Below are 16,762 nucleotides of genomic sequence, written 5' to 3'. Positions count from 1 at the left end.
TTCCACTTATCTGCAAGAAGTAAATCTTCTCCCATTTTTCAGCATTCTGGCCGGTGAGTGTAAAGCGATTAGAATAATAAACCAAGGGGCGAACTCTGCTATATTTCCTTTCCATGACATGCGCTGACCATAAAGGAGAAAGTGACTAGATTACTGTGTTTCTCTCCCATCGATTGCGCTAGTAGGTCATGGCATAACCACTTTGCAAATAGATCAAGATGGGTAGCCGTGTTAGTCTGTCTGTAGCAGTTGAAAAGAGCAAGAGTCCAGTAGCACCTATAAGACTAACAAAATTGGTGGTATGGTATGAGCTTTCGTGAGTCACAGAGCTGTGATTCACAAAAGCTCATACTCTACCACCAATTTAGTTAGTCTTACAGGTGCTACTGGACTCTTGCTCTTTTCTACCACTTTGCAGACTGCACCTGTTTGCAGACCTGCTGGGGAATAGACATGTGGCTTCCTGACTAACGATGCGAGCATTGATTTTTCCGGGGCTGGGAACAAACTTGACTTATGACGTTTATTTTTGATTGCTAGCTGGAGGGCGCATCATCTCCATTTATTATAGTGCTTAAAATCTACTTAACAAAACAATGTAAGAAATGGCAGACGAATCCAATGAAGACAAACCTGTAGAGGCGCATGCAACATGACCGGAGTGCAAGAAACACCAAAGCGAGCGGCAGAATGAAGGATGGAGATGCTTAGACTGAAAGAACAGGAAGAGCAATGAAACAATAACATGACTCAAGAAGAGTCTGAACAAGAGGTTTTGCTGAAATCAGTTGGTAAGAGGGATGCTTTTCAGGGCTGGATTTAGGGGGAGCAGGGGGGTCGCTTGCCCTGGCTGCCACCAAACAGAGGGCGCCGGGAGTGGCTGCTGGCTGGGAGCACGTGCTCCCAGCCCTCCAGCGAAAGTGTGGACGGCTGTGCAGGAGGGCTGGGAGGCCACCCACACTGCCCTGGCCACTTGCTGCACAGACGGGGCGGCTGGCTTGCCACATGCTCTCAGCCCTCAGGCGGCAGCGTGGGCCGCTGTGTGGCAGGGATGGGAGAGCCACGGCAGCTGGAATGGTGGGCATGCTCAGGGCAGGCACCCTATGTGATGATGTCACAGAAGCAGGGCTGGAGCGCCCATTGAGACAGATCTGGACCCCACCTCTAGCACTGAAGTACCGAAGGGGGTGCCAGAGGGGGCACCGGGGGTGGGAGTGCATGCCGCAGAGCTGACGTGCCTGGGAGTGCGGGCAGCCTCCACGCGCCGTCCCAGCTGCCTGCCAGCCAATGGGGCTGGCTTGCTGTGTGATGACATCACACGCAGTGATGTCATCACGCAGTCTGGGGCTTAGTGCATGCATGCACAGAAGTTGCGCCAGGTGCTGGCAATCCAAGATACAGCTCTGATGCATTTTAGAGAAAAAACACAGAGAAAAGGATGGACAGAGCTTAGCTACAGCAGCCATGTCAACTGAGAAAGAAAGGATCAAAGATAGCGGCCTAGTTTCAAATTGCCTTAGAAGAATGGAAAAGGGAAGATGGCAACAGAAAAAGAGAAAGGCATGGTTCACACATTGTGACTACATGAAGGCTCTCCGAGCTAACACACAACTTCCCTTTTCCTCTCCCTCCTTCCTTATGGACAGCTGGAAAACCAAATGTTTGTAGCAAACCCAAGCTTGTCATTTTTGCCCAAATCTCTTGTTTTCTGGGCTCCAAACCGGGACTCCAAGCGATGGTTGAAATCCTGGTTCGAATCCTGATTCGGGGGGAAGAGAAAGGTTTAGGTGAAATGACGGATAGTGCTTTGCAACAGGAGATTTTTGAGCCACACATGAATGGAGAAGGAAGAAGGCGGGATTATCTGTGGATACCCCAGCCTGTCTTATATTACGATAAAAACTTGGTATGTTATTACCTCTGAACCCTACCAAAGTGAAAACTTAGAAAGGGAACAAAGTCTGTCTTCTGCAGATTTTATTTCAGTTTTATTAAAACAATTCAATAAATTAAACACATTTTAACACATTAGACTGCATGCGTTTTGCTGTTTTACATCGATTTATGGTGCCCCAATCCTGCAGAACACCTTTAGGACTCCTGCTTCCTCACCCCAAAGCATCTATCGATGCACAAAGCTGCCGTTGATCCACCTAAGTGCAATATTCTCTGCTCTGCCTGGTAGCAGCTTTCTGGGTGCCCTCCGGCTACCTATGGCAAACGGATGTGAATGGAGCAGCGAGCGTTTGCCAGAACTCCATGTACACTTCAGCGCATACTCAGAATTCTGGACTGGTACACCTATGTCTCTTTTTCCAGCATGTGCAGCTATGGTGGTCAGAAATGTGCTTTCTTCACAGTAAAAAAATAAGAAAGATGAAATTGTTAGGATGCCAAATTTCACATCTCTCTCCAGTTTCATGCTATGCGGTGCATTCAGGGAATGAATGGGTAGACCATAACCTGCTTTGTATCTGTTCCTTTCTATCATGAATATGTTTCCCCAGGAATAAATCAAAGCTACCCATAGACGTTCCCAGTGCCAAACTTGTTCCCTTCAGAGGAACTTAAAAAAGAGGAGAGAGAGAGAGAGAGAGAGAGAGTTGAATTCATAAAACCAGATTTCCTAAATCAGTGGCAATTAATTGCCATTGAAAAGATTTAGGGTCAAACCCATCCTCTTCCAGTCTTTAAAATCTGGTCCCCTTATTTACCCAGTCATAAAACAGTTACCCTGAAGGAACATCTGAGATGTCCTGTCAAAGAATCAGTTCACAAGTCATGAGAGCCAGTTTGGCGTAGTGGTTAAGAGTGCGGGACTCTAATCTGGAGAGCCGGGTTTGATTCCCCACTCCTCCACTTGAAGCCAGCTGGGTGACCTTGGGCTAGTCACAGCTTCTCGGAGCTCTCTCAGCCCCACCCACCTCACAGGGTGTTTGTTGTGGGGATTATAATAACATACTTTGTAAACCTCTCTGAGTAGATGTTAAGTCATCCTGAAGGGCGGTATATAAATCAAATGTTGTTATTATTATTATTATTATTATGTTGCAACCCGCTGGTTTTGCACGAAGAAAGATGTGAACGATGCAGGTTCTGTCCTTAGCAGAACAGAATTAATACTTTATCTTGTACAACTGCCAGCCCAGCCTCAAAGGGTTAAAGCGAAAGCAGTTCTCCTCCATCCTCTAGACCCCAGTCAACCCACCCAGAATTTCTTATTTATCAGACTCTTCCCCCTCATGCTGTCGATATAACTTTGCATAAGTCTCAGACCTACTAATCTGGTTTCTTAGTCTCTCTCATCCAACACATGCATGCATGCATATGTGCCATCAAGTCACAATTGACTTATGGCGATCCCAGCAAGGGGCTTTCAAGGCAAGTCAGAAGCATGGGTGGTTTGCCAGTGCCTTCCTCTGCAGAGTCTTCCTCAGTGAGTACTGACCCTGCTTAGCTTCCGAGATCGGACAAGATCGGGCTATACCATGCGGCCTTCCCTCCTCCAACACATGGTTTACTGGGAAATATTGGAAACAAATACGGAAGAAACCGTTTTCGGGACTGCTCTGGATGAATCCTCGCAATGCAAAGGAGAGAGGAATGTACTAGCAGTCTACTATTTACACGGTAATATTCTCCATCTTATCAAAGAAAGGGCCATGAGTTCTGGGGCAGGGGATCTCTTGCTACCCGCTAGGCAATGCAAGACCAACAGGTACAGCAGTTGTCTATTAGAGAGCTGCCACATCCCCGGAGCGCTGCCAGTCCCCCCTTGGCACAACAGCCCGCTTGCTTCAGCACTGCGGCAAACGCCAGCCCATCACGAGTCATGCTTCCATTTTGAACTGACTTTATCCAGCAGGTGCCTGGTGCTTTCCCGGAACTTGCGTTGGGTGAAATAAAAGAGGATGGGGTCCAGGACGCTGTTCATGCTGGCAAAAGGCCGGGTGCACTTGTAGGGGATGGCAAAGGACTGCACCGTGAGGCAGGACATGTTTGGCAAGGAGCGGATGATCAGGTAGATGGTCTTGGTGAGGTGGAAGGGGAAGAAGCTGACGGCGAAGACGAGGACCACGATGATGATCATCCGGATCGCTTTGTCCTTCTTCTTGCGGACGGCCAAGCCGATCAGCTCGTCCTTCTGGCAGAGGATTCGAGTCATGCAGCAGTAGCACCCCAAGACGACGACGAAAGGGATCAAGAACCCCGTGACCGTCAAGGTGATGCCGTAAGGGAAGTAGTTGGCGGAGCGCTCCGGGGTGCTGAGGTCGTAGCACACGGTCCGGTTCCTTTGGATGCCGGTGGAGGCAAAGACGAACGTGGGCAGACACTGAGCGACGACGAGGAGCCACACCACCCCACACACCATCCAGGTGAACCCCTTGCCCCTCTTTTTGTGCCAAGTGGAGAGAGGGTGGCAGATCCCCAGGTAACGCTGGACGCTAATGCAGGTCAGGAAGAGAATGCTGCCGTGCAAGTTGGTGTAGAACTGGAAGCGCACGAAGCGGCAAGTGAAGTCGCCGAAGGGCCAGTAGTCCTTCTGGGTGTAGTTGTAGATGAGGAGCGGCAGGGAGCAGACATAAAGCAAGTCGGCCATGGCCAGGTTCAGCATGTAGATGGTGGTGCGGGTCAGCCCCTTCCGAGACAGCCACACCTGGATGATCACGATGGAGTTCAAGGGCAGCCCCACCACAAAGACCACGGAGTAGACCACCGGCAGCAGGATCTGCTTGAATTCCTCGTGGAAAGTGCAATTCTTCCCGCTGGCAGATGTGGTCAAGTTATCCATCCCTGAATTAGTGGGTTCTCCCAATGCTCAACTCACATCCAAGGTCGTCGTCTGGACGAGCAGGACCTGTAGGTGAAACATATGGATAGCGGTTAGATGCATTTATTTTATTTTCACACACACATGAAACTGCCTTACCCTGAATCAGTTCCTCTATGGCAGCTTCGCTCATCTGAACAGGGTCTCCTGCAGGTGCCACCTTGCACACGGGCGAAATCGACAGCAGCCTTTACATGGGCCTTCTCTGTGGTGGCCCCTACCTAGTGGAACGGCCTGCCTGAGGAGGTCAGGAGAGCCCCCACTCTCCCAGCTTTTCACTAATGATGCAAAACCAAATTATTCAAAAATGCTATTGTATTGTAGGGAGGGGGTCTCAGATGCTCCACTAATGAGTTAGGGACCACAGAATTCACCACTATGAGTTGCTTTAAATATGTGCTCCTATGTTGCTTTAAGTATGACCCTGCCGGGTAGTTCTGTGTTGTCTAATGTCAGCCCTAGAATTGCTTATGTTCTGTTTCAGCATTTCCTCAACTCTGTATCGGATCCTAGCTAATGCTACGTCTTTGTAAACTCGTGTTTATCCACCCTTCGACATTGCGCATGGAAATGTCCTTGATATTGGTTGTACTCATCTCGCACTGTGTAATCTGCCTTGAGTCTCTGTGAGAAAGGCGGACTATAAATGACATAGATAGATAGATACGGGGCTTTTTTTCAGCAGGAACACGGGGGAACGGAGTTCCGGAACCTCTTGAAAATGGTCACATGGCTGGTGGCCCCGCCCCCTGATCTCCAGACAGAGGGGAGTTGAGATTGCCCTCCGCATGGAGGGCAATCTCAACTCCCCTCTGTCTGGAGATCAGGGGGCGGGGCCACCAGCCATGTGACCATTTTCTCCCAGGGCAACCCACTGAGTTCCACCACCTCTTTTCCCAGGAAAAAAGCCCTACATAGACAGATGGATGGACGGACGGACAGACAGACGGACGGACGGACGGACAGACAGACAGACAGACAGATAGATAGATAGATAGATGAGGTCAGTATTGCCTGCTCAGACTGGCTAGCAACCCAGAGGGCAATTACGGGTAAAGAAGAGCTACCAAAAGATAAACCCTGTGATATAACTTCACTTATGTTGCATGAATCAATATTATATCAATTGCAAATGCAACCATCCGTTCCTATATATATATATATATATATATATATAAATCAAAAAATGTCCCTAATGACGGGCAGAAAACTAGAATACAATTTGTGCAATGCTCATCGGAGCTACAAGATATAGAACAATTTAAACTTAATGCAACATAGCATGTCGGAGGTTATACATAAGCCACAAATTTCTTGTTACAGTACGAGCATCAGCTCTCCAGGGTCTCAGGTAGAGGCCTTTCACATTACCTGCTACCATGTCCTTTTAACTGGAGTTGCCAGAGATTGAACCTGGAACCTTGCGCTTGTTAAGCTGATGCTCTACCACTGAGCCACAGCCCCTTCCCACTTCCTCCCTTTCGCTGTCTCAGAAGTTCAGGTGCAGCTGCAAAAGGTGCATATGAAGTAGAAGAAGCCAGACGCCTTAAGGGCTCCCTGTATGTGCCCTCCCACCTCCGGTCCTCAACTGTGTTTCTCAGATTCCAAAGACAAGGACAATGTCCTTGGGCATCCATATTTTCTGGATGCCCTATCCAGAAAACATGGGTCAGCAGGCATCTTTATTGATCTAGTGCGTTTGGATCTCACCCTTCCTCCAAGGAGCTCAGGATACTGTTTATCCCCCATATTGTGTTCACAGCAACCTTGTGAGGTAGGTTAGGCAGGGAGAGAGTAATGGCTTAAGGGCGTCATGAGAGATGCGAACGGCCACATCCCAGCCAATTCCATGCCTTTCAGCTTAGCTTTAGGGTTAGTGAGGAGTTACATCCCCAGTACAGAAGAGGCTACGGTCTCACCTAGATCCCTAGTATCGGATCCAGTTGATGTGGCTTCCTAGTTGACCAGTTTTCCATAGCCTGAGTCTTTGGAAAGGGCACCATGTTCCGAGCGCATTCTCTTGCACATTGAAAAGGTTGAGCTTGTCTTTTTTTCCAGCATGGTGGACTGGTGAGAGAGGATCTGGGCTGATGGCATTCAAATCCAGACTCCACCATTTAGTAGTGAAACCAGGAAATGCATCTATACGGCACATGCAAACACTACCAAATCAAAGTATGAGCTTTGGAATAACCCCTCAGTTCCCGCGAATGTAGTTTTCGGGATGCTTTCCACAACATGAGCGTGTAAATTCCAATGCATTCCATTTATTATTTATTTATTTTATATCGTATTTGTATTCTTCCCTCCCCGCAAGCGGGCTCAGGGCGCATAACAACCTCAAAATCATTTTAAAACGTTCTATATTAAAACATCATATAAAAATAGAAGCACTCTTTGCCTGGCGGCAGCAATACAATAACCAACAACACACCAGTACAACTGAATATAGCAGCACAGTAACAGCAGCTGAAAAACCAACAGTGGTGGGCAACTTTCACGGGGGGGGGGGGTAGATGTTGCATTCTCTGGCCAGTGGAGACCCAACCTCAGCCATGAGCCTGGTGGTACAACTCTGTCTTACAGGCCCAGAGGAAAGATAGTAAATCCTGCCGGGCCCTGGTCTCAGTAGACAAAGCATTCCACCAGGTAGGAGCCAGGACTAAAAAGGCCCTGGCTCTAGTTGAGGCGAGGCAGGCCTCCCTGGGGCCAGGGACTGATAACAGTGGTTGAAGGGCCACATGGGTTAGAAAGCTTTGCCCATGTGCCTAATGCCATCGCAATCATGGCAGTGTAATACATGAAATGGCCTTTAGGAGAGTCCAATAGCTCAGTTTGGTCTACTGTGACTGTAGCAGAAATTATAACAAGAGACATGACACACATCACTCAACCTTTATTGGCATGTCAGAGCAAAAGGAGACACATCAAAATTAGTCGATCGCTTCCCTGATACAAATTGCAGATTGAAGAAAACAAGCAACGTGGGAGGTTATAGAAAAGTTGTGGCCAGATAGTAGTCGCTGGACCTTGACATTATCAGAAAGGCCGCACCATGAATAAAGAAGGGAGTTCAAAAATTTGTCTCGGATCTTAGAGTAAAATAGAACATGAGAGATTCAATGACACCCAGGCCACAGGGGCATTTTCTGAGTTCATAAAGGGTCCCTTGACATCTACCAATGACGATGGCTGAAGGCAGTATGTTGAATCTGGCCAGCATTAGTGCCCTTCTTTGATGGGGATCAGTTAGAGAGCAAAAATAGGTGGCTAACTGGCCGGATGACAAAGGCAGTCCCACGTGAATTGGGGAACAGGGTTTCCCAGCTGCCTCAATCAGGTGCTGAAATTGAATGTCTCAGGGCCAAGCTACAAGTGACGAATGACACTTGAACAGCAAGTGGATCGAGTGGAGCACAAGTGAACAGGGAGAAATACACTTGCCGTTCAAGTGTCATTTGTAACCTGTAGCTTGGCCCTCCGTTTAATTATCTGGAATGCTGTTGCAGCAGATGCAAAGTAAAGTGAATCTAAAGGTATACCCCATACACCTGACTTTTTTGTGGATTAGTTCCAACCACTTGAATTCATGGAAATCTGAAAGCATTAGGAAAGTAAAGGAGTTACAACTGGAATTAAATAAAAGGGGAAGCCAGAATTTGATTGTTAGAAGCCAGGAACGAGAGACATGATGTAAATGTGTCTCTTGTTATAACTTCTGCTTGCCAGTAGGTGGCACCATTGTGACATGTAAGGAGCTAGAGGCTGCCCGCCGTTCCTGTATCCCTGTCCCACAAAGGAGGGATGGAGAGCCCTATCATCAATCCAGTCCAGGTTGCATCTTTGTCCCAGCACCAGCTATAGAGTTCTGCATAGTTCTGAAGCCTGCACAGCTCTGCAACTATAAGTAGTTCTCCAAAAGGGCCCTAACTGGGTGGAATACTTATAAGACTAACAACATTTGTGGTAGGGTATGAGCTTTGGTGCGTCACATCTCACTTCTTCAGATATTGGAAGGAGTGAGCTGTGACTCACCCTACCATAAATTTTGCTTGTATTAAAGGTGCTACTAGACTCTTGCTCTTTTCTACTGCTACAGACAGACTAACATGGCCCCACGTCTTGATCTACCTGGGTGGAATATAGACGTTTTCAATAAATGAAATAATCCCTAGATTGTGCTGCCACCCTGATTGAGGTGTGTGTGTCCCTGATTTGGGGTGGGGGGGGGGAATGTCCTTTCCAAACTTTTTTTCACCATCTGGAGATAAGGCATATAATGAGATGGTTGTTGTGGGTTTTCCGGGCTGTATTGCCGTGGTCTTGGCATTGTAGTTCTTGACGTTTTGCCAGCAGCTGTGACTGGCATCTTCAGAGGTGTAGCACCGAAAGACAGGGATCTCTCAGTGTCAAACTGTGGAGGAGATGTTTACATATAATGAGATCTTATACAGAGTTACACCCTTCTAAGGTCATTGACTTCAATGGATATAGAAGAGAATAATGCTGTATAGGATTGCAGAGGAAGTACCTTCCCTCTACCTGACCCAGGTGAAAAAACAGTTCCAGCAGACAGGTGGATTTGCATCAAGAAATGATGTTGGGGAGAAAGATTAAATCTCCCACACGTATCAGTGACCTCATTCCAATTTGCCACAGGCACACACATCATGGCTGCTTATAGCCTTCTAAAAAACCGCAAGAGAACATCACCCCAAATTTGACCCCATGGAATGCTAAATTCTGAGTTTCAACAAAATCTTGGTTATCACAAAAGCACACCCAACCCAGTCTGTACAGGGTTAATCCAACACTGAATTCCCATCCCACCCCCAGCTCACACCTTCAGCTTCTGAACATGTCTTGTACATTCCAATGCATTCCATGTGGTTGAAGGGCCACAGGGGTTAGAAAGCTTTGTCCATGTGCATAATCCCATCACAGTCGTGGCTGTGTAATATATGAAATGGTGTTTAGTAGGGTCCAATAGCTTAGTTTGGCCTACTGTGATTTTAGCTGTTTTCCAAAGTCTTAGGCAGAAAAGGGTCTTTCTGTTCCTTTACCCAGAGCTGGCAGGGATCGAACCGGGACCCTTCTGCATGCAACATCACCACTGAACTGCTCAGTGGGCACGCAGACAGCAAAACTTCCACTGAACAAAAATGTGCACAACCCAAACTTCTTGCTAGTCATACTCATATCCGCCAACCTTCTCAGAGTGCAATGAAAAAATCCCACTTAGAAACTAGCTCCCACCCGCCGTGATTGACAAACACAGGTGTGCAGCCCACAGGTAGCCAAAGTTAGCTTCTACCTGGCAGTCTTTCACTGTGCTCTGCACTAGAAGGGTGGAGGAGGAGGAGGAGCAGGGAGTGTGCACACACTTGGCGATAAGCCAGGCACATTTTAATTTAAGTTTGCAGCCTTAGATAGAATCATAGGGTGGGAAGGGTCCTCCAGGGTCATCTAGTCCAACCCTGTGCACAATGCAGGAAATTCACAACTATCTCCCCCCCCTACACACACACACAGTGATCCCTGCTCCATGCCCAGAAGATGGCAAAACACCGTCAGGATGTCTAGCCAAACTGGCCTGGGGGAAATTGCTTCCTGAACCCAAGGTGGTGGGGATCGGCCTTACCCTGAAGAAGGAGCCACGAGAACTAAGCACTGATGCAACCCTCCCTGCCCTCCCTATCATGACCTGCCCAGGTTCACAGAATCAGCATTGCTGTCAGGTGGCCATCTAGCCTTGATGGAGACTTAGTCACAGCCCTTTCCCTTCGCTAACCTCCCAAAGGAAGCCTGCCTGGCCGCATGCTTGCCTGCCTCTTCTCGCAGCCTCTGAAAAGACCCGAGTGTTCCATTTGGATACACTACTGGTTTTTATATTTTCTGCAGGGAGACACGGCAGTGTCTTTTCCCCTTAAAATCAAGAGGCTTTAAGAACACGGCCCCCCAATTTCCCCCTTTTAAAAACATCCACCCTGCTGAAGAATTATGGACAATCTGGCGGCTTGCACATTATTTTGTGCCCTTTGGGGCAGTCCTCCTCAAAGGTATTCACGGCTTTTGTTTTTGGATTTTGCTCTGGACCAACGTGGCTCCCTAATCTTTGAAGCATGATGTCATTCCAAAGGCTTTCAGGACTGCTGTCACATTAACTTTAGTTCACACACTTGTCGCTAACACACAAAGCTTTTTCGTGACATCCAGCAAACTATACCCTCTGATGAATTACATCGATTCTTTTACATTGTCTTTTGTCTTCTTTTCTAGTTGCCGTGGCTGCCTTGGAGACTTTTCACAATAGAAAGGCAGGATCCGAATATCTGCAACGGACTAACCGTGCCTCTTTCCACCCGGAGACTATCAAATTGCAATTAACCATACAGCAAACGAGAGATCCCGGTGGGAAGAAAAAGCAAAGGATCTCCTTTGGAGGCATGTTCAGAAATCTTGCTTTGGAGGAGGGGGAGGTTCTGACAAGGTAATTCTGTGTAGTTTTCAGCGGGCTGTAATGACCTCCACCTGATCAGCAGAAGTTCGTAGGATCAATTCGGGTGGATTGATTTAAGTTCTCCAGTGACAGGGAAAAGCGGGGCGCCTGTGGTTTCTCTGCCTGCGCATCGCAATCAAGGGAATGCTTCTGCAAAGCCCAGAAGCACTGGACATGGGGCTTGGGAGTAAGCAGGGCTTTTCTTCTGGGAAAAGAGGTGGTGGAACTCGGTGGGTTGCCAGCACAGGACCGCACAATGACGTCACTTTGGGTCATCTGGAACAAGGGGGGAGTTTTTTAAAGTTGAAATCGCCCTCGGAGGAAATGGTCACATGGCTGGTGGCCCCGCCCCCTGATCTCCAGACAGAGGGGAGTTTAGATTGCCGACCAGTGCGGAGGGCAATCTAACTCCCCTCTGTCTGGAGATCAGGGGGCGGGGCCACCAGCCATGTGACCATTTTCAAGTGGTGCCAGAACTCTGTTCCACAGTGTTCCAGCCGAAAAAAGGCCCTGGGAGTAAGAATCTAATTCCCCAGTGAGGGTGAGGAATCTCTCCCAGCCTCTGCCACTCACCACCTCTCACCTGGCTAGCAAGGAGGAAATGTGCAGAGAACGGGCATGGGAGGCATGGAACCTCCAAGGCAAGTACACAGCGGGCATGCTCACGGTGGGCACAATGATGTCACTTCCTCAAGTGACATCACACTCAGCAGTGGGCATGCTCCCGGGCTTCACAGGGGCCAATTTTGACTCCCAACAGGCTGAATTAGCCCTTTGCAAAGCATAGGAGCATGCCCGCTGCCAGCTTGATGACATCACTTCCTAGAAGTGATGTCATCGCATTGGCGCCAGGAGCATACAACGAAGATTAAGCCTCTCAGTAAGTACCAGCCCCCCCCCCCCCGCCAGGAGGATATAAGGACCTAGGAACCTTATTTGGGAGAATGGTATGGTCTATACAGAAGCACCAAGGGGGAGGGGGAGTCATCCCTCCATGATGGTACCAAAACCCAGCAGGGCTGCAATGTATTGCAGAGCCAGTTTGGTGTAGTGGTTAAGAGTGGTGGGACTGTAATTTGGAGAACCAGGTCTGATTCCCCACTCCTCCGCTTGAAGCCAGCTGGGTGACCTTGGGCTAGTCATGGCTCTCTCAGAGCTCTCTCAGCCCCACCCACCTCACAGGGTGTTTTGTTGTGGGGATAATAATGACATACTTTGTAAACCGCTCTGAGTGGGCATTAAGTTGTTCTTAAGGGTGGTAGATAAATCCAATGTTGTTGTTGTTATTTGAATTATCCGAAATACAATCAACAATAAGCAGAGGTCACATGTTATTATCGATTGGCCTTGCTAAGCTGATACAAGTTTCCGCTGGAGACCTAAGTATCAGCTAGGTAGCGGCGTCATATGTACGCTGTTCCAAGCAGCGCCATCTTTTGCAGTTCTGTAGGTGTTATGTCAGAAAGCTGCACTTTTTCCATATGAATTGCAAAGTGTTTCGAGATGGTTCCAAGTGCCCCGATGACAATGAGGACTACTGTTGCATTCATCTTCCATAGTCGGGTGGCTTCTAATGCCAGATCTCTATAGTTAATCATTTTTTCTTGTTCCTTTTTTTCGACTCTGGCATCCCCAGGAATTGCAGTGTTGTTTATTGTTATTGTTATTGTTATTAGCTATTTTTTAAAAAAACCCACAATATTCTGCACCAACATGTCTCAAATTCTGCAATAAGAAAAACACATTTCTGAGACCTGCATGCATTAAGCAAATGGGCGTGCCCTCTCATTCTGCACGATAGCCCGTTTCGTTTCTCTTGGTCGTGGGCTCAATGGGGTACTGAATCTTTACCTTCTGGCCCTCCATCAACCTCTCCCGCTTCCAAGATACCAGCAAACATCGCCTGCGTGTGTTTGAGGCATATCCTTGCAACCACAAGAACCAGAAACTGGTTGCATTTATTTCTAAAAAGAAAGCTGAGAGTCTCCGGAAGGTGGATTCTGTGCCTAACGCTACATGCTGTACTCTCCCGCTGCACTCTTGCCTATATTTTGACATACATCAAGCAAGTCTGCGGCGTTAAACCTCTTATCTCCCATCTTTCGCTGGTCTCTTCTCCCACCCATTTCTCTCTACCAGCAGAGGCCAGCAACATTCTTAATATTTCTTCATAGCAGAAAAAGGAAAGTGGAGAAGAGAAACAGCAGAGGAAAAGGGAAGGAAGGGCCGTTTTTCATAATCTGGGAACATTTCAAGACAGACACATGGGCGCTGTCTCCAAGCAAGGGGCTGCTAAACTTAGAAGGGTCCAATCACACCACTGTGCAAGGAACAAGGTAATGGAAAGTTCTGGGGAAGTTTAGAAGCAATTACAACACAAGTGGGCCACGGAGATCCAGTTGTCCCAAACGGGATTATTCGTGCCTCTTACGGCATACAGAAACATCTTGGAGCACGGCACTTCACAGATTAACAAGCAAGAAAGCCAGAACCTGTCCCGGCATACAATCCAAAATTGGATAATAATAAAAATAATAATAATAATAATATTAGATTTATATACCACCACAACTTAATGCCCAATCAGAGTGGTTTATGAAGTGTGTTTTTATTATTATCCTCTTGCCGATTACCTTGTGAGGTGGGTGGGGCTGAGAGAGCTCTGAGAGAGCTGTGACTGCCTCAAGGTCACTCAGCTGGCTTCAGGCGGAGGAGTGGGGAAATCAAACCTGGCTCTCCAGATTAAAGTCCTGCTGCTCTTAACCACTACACCCAATGTTTTCATTGTTGTAAATATTTTAACTGTTGTTTTTATGAGGCTGCAGCAGGCAGAGTATACTTAAACCAGTGTACTAAATACAGTATTTATTAAAAGATACAAATTCTGAAATCACAGCCTTGGTAGCCAAATTTCTGGCTGAAGTAGCTAAAGTTAGATATAAGCTTTTTAAATAACTGGTTTTTATCTCGGTTATTTTACACTGTAAACGGTACTAGTTATGCGGTCTGTTTCACATTATTTATGTTCTTTTTTTACTTTTATGCCATTAAAGGTTACTGTTTTTATGTCTTTGTATGTTTTTTAAGCTTTGGTTTTAACTGTTTTAATGATGTGTTTTCATTGATTTTAATGGTTTTATAGTGTGATTTTAGTATGTATATTTTAGTTTGTTTGCCTTGGTGGCCCTTGATGGGGCAGAAAGGGAGGATATGAATTTTGTCAAATAAACTTTTAAAGAAAAGCTTTAATACCATACTAGAGAATCTCTACCACCACAGTAGAGAATCCTACTAGACTTTTTGAGTGTGCTCTTTCTGAGATCCCTGAACCACAGCTGTGGTCATCCAAGTACCTTAAAGAACGATTTCTCCCCACTCTTCACACTTGGCAGACACTGAGGAAATGTCCCATCACTGTCTTATAATAATAATAACATTCAATTTATTTACTGCCCTTCAGGACAACTTAACACTCACTCAGAGCAGTTTACAAAGTATGTTAATATTATCCTCACAACAATCACCCTGTGAGGTGGGTGGAGCTGAGAGAGCTCGGAAAGAGCTGTGTCTGACCCAAGATCACCCAGCTGGCTTCAAGCGGAGGAGTGGGGAATCAAACCCGGCTCTCCAGATTAGAGTCCTGCCGCTCTTAAGTGACTGATCCAAGGTCACCCAGCTGGCTTCAAGTGGAGGAGAGGCAAATCAAACCCGGCTCTCCAGATTAGAGTCCTGCCACTTTTAAGTGACTGACACAAGGTCACCCAGTTGACTTCAAGTGGAGGAGTGGGGAATCAAACCTGGCACTCCAGATTAGAGTCCTGCCGCTCTTAACCACTACAACAAACTGGCTCCTCTTGTGTCATTGCTGTGGTGCAATGCCAGGGAGTCATCTGTTGTTTTCTACCTGTGTGCTAAAGGTGCCAAGAAAAATAAGCATAACCTAGATACGACAGCCAGCCAATCCATCAGATACTTTATACCACCTCTGTACAGAAGGCAGCTGAGAGATGGAGACAGGAGCCGCTAACTCCAGAAAGCACAGCCAGTGTTACCCAGGAGGACAAGTCTGTGAGCTCCTAGGACAACTTTGGATTCCTTGTCTTACCTTCTTCCCCAATAATTCCCCTGCCTTTTATTTCTACTGGTCCCACACCTGCACCTTGAAAAGCAGCCCCAAACACAGAAATCTGCGAATGATGCAAAACTGAATTCTTTAAACGGGCTTTTTACTCAGATATTGTAGGAAGGGGGTATCAGAGTTAGAGGCCATAGACTTCAACACTATGTTGCCTTATGTCCTAGCTGTTGATTTAATTATGTGCTCCTATGTGCTACCTGTGCTTCAAGTATGATCCTACTGGGTAGTTATATGTTGTCTAATATCAGTTCTAGAATTGCTTATGCTCTGTTTCAATATTTCTTCAACTCTGACTCAGATTGTTGCTAATGTTTTGTCTTTGTAAACCTGCACTTATTTACCCTATGGCATTGTTTATGGAAATGTCCTTGATGTTGGTGGTCCCTGGCCCCAGGGAGGCCTGCCTGACCTCAACCAGAACCAGGGCTTTTTTGGTCCTGGCTCCAATCTGGTGGAACTCTCTCTTTTGAGACCAGGGCCCGGCAGGATTTACTATCTTTCCGCCGGACCTGTAAGGCAGAGATGTTCCGCCAGGCATATGGTTGAGGCTGGGCTAGGCCTCCACCGGCCCGGAAAGGGGAGAAGATCTGAGTCCTCCCCATCAGAGTCGTCCACCATCTGGCTGCTGTCTGGAAGATTAGCCATTATATTGAAATTTTAAACTGTTTTATTGCTTTTATAATGTAGAGTGTGTGAAATGTTTTAATTTATGTAATCCGCCCTGAGCCCGCTTGCGGGGAGGGTGGAATAAAAGTCGCAAACAAACAAACGAACGAACGAACGAAATATTGATTGTACTAAGCCCACACTATGTAATCCACCCTGAGTCTCAGTGAGAAAGGCCGACTATAAATGACATAAATAAATACATTTAAAGCAGGTGACATTTTACCCACTGTTTTACCGTCTTGCCTACCGTCTTCTATTTCTGCCTGCTAAACGACTGTCTAAAGAACAGAAGCAGAAAAAAAAATCAGGTGGGTCGCCGTGTTGGTCTGCAGTAGAACAGCGAGATTCAAGTCCAGGAACACCTTAAAGACCCACAGGGTACGAGCTTTTGAGTGTCAAGGCTCCCTTCGTCAGATCTCCTGCTTTGACTCTCGAAAGCTTATACCCTAAACATCTTATTGGCGTTTAACGTTCTACTGAAATCTTGCAGGGGATTAAATGTGGCAATTCTATCCAAGCCCCCGTGAACACATTGCAAACCCAGTTGGAACCAGAGCACCCTTTGGGGAGGAATGTTCCGAATTTCACTTGCTGAGAATAAAAAACATGACTCTACAAAGGTGCA

The 16,762-nt window shown here is 47.0% G+C and overlaps 1 protein-coding gene across 6 annotated transcripts in view; it reads right to left on the bottom strand.

The window, feature by feature from the left end:
* Positions 1 to 1,962: 1,962 nt before the first annotated feature.
* P2RY6 (pyrimidinergic receptor P2Y6) overlaps positions 1,963 to 16,762 on the bottom strand; it is a 63,428-nt gene continuing 48,628 nt past the window's right edge. For all 6 annotated transcript variants that reach the window (XM_054973120.1, XM_054973121.1, XM_054973123.1 and 3 more), the window contains one exon: positions 1,963 to 4,858. In XM_054973120.1, coding sequence (XP_054829095.1) covers positions 3,824 to 4,792 — 969 coding nt within the window. In that variant the 5' untranslated portion in view covers positions 4,793 to 4,858 and the 3' untranslated portion in view covers positions 1,963 to 3,823. The remainder of the gene's footprint in view (positions 4,859 to 16,762) is intronic.

This window comes from Eublepharis macularius, chromosome 3 (assembly GCF_028583425.1).
Source record: "Eublepharis macularius isolate TG4126 chromosome 3, MPM_Emac_v1.0, whole genome shotgun sequence".
In the NCBI taxonomy this organism is placed as follows: Eukaryota; Metazoa; Chordata; class Lepidosauria; order Squamata; family Eublepharidae; genus Eublepharis; species Eublepharis macularius.
The sequence above is the reverse complement of the archived record's forward strand: the minus strand, read 5'-3'. Positions and strand labels throughout refer to the sequence as shown.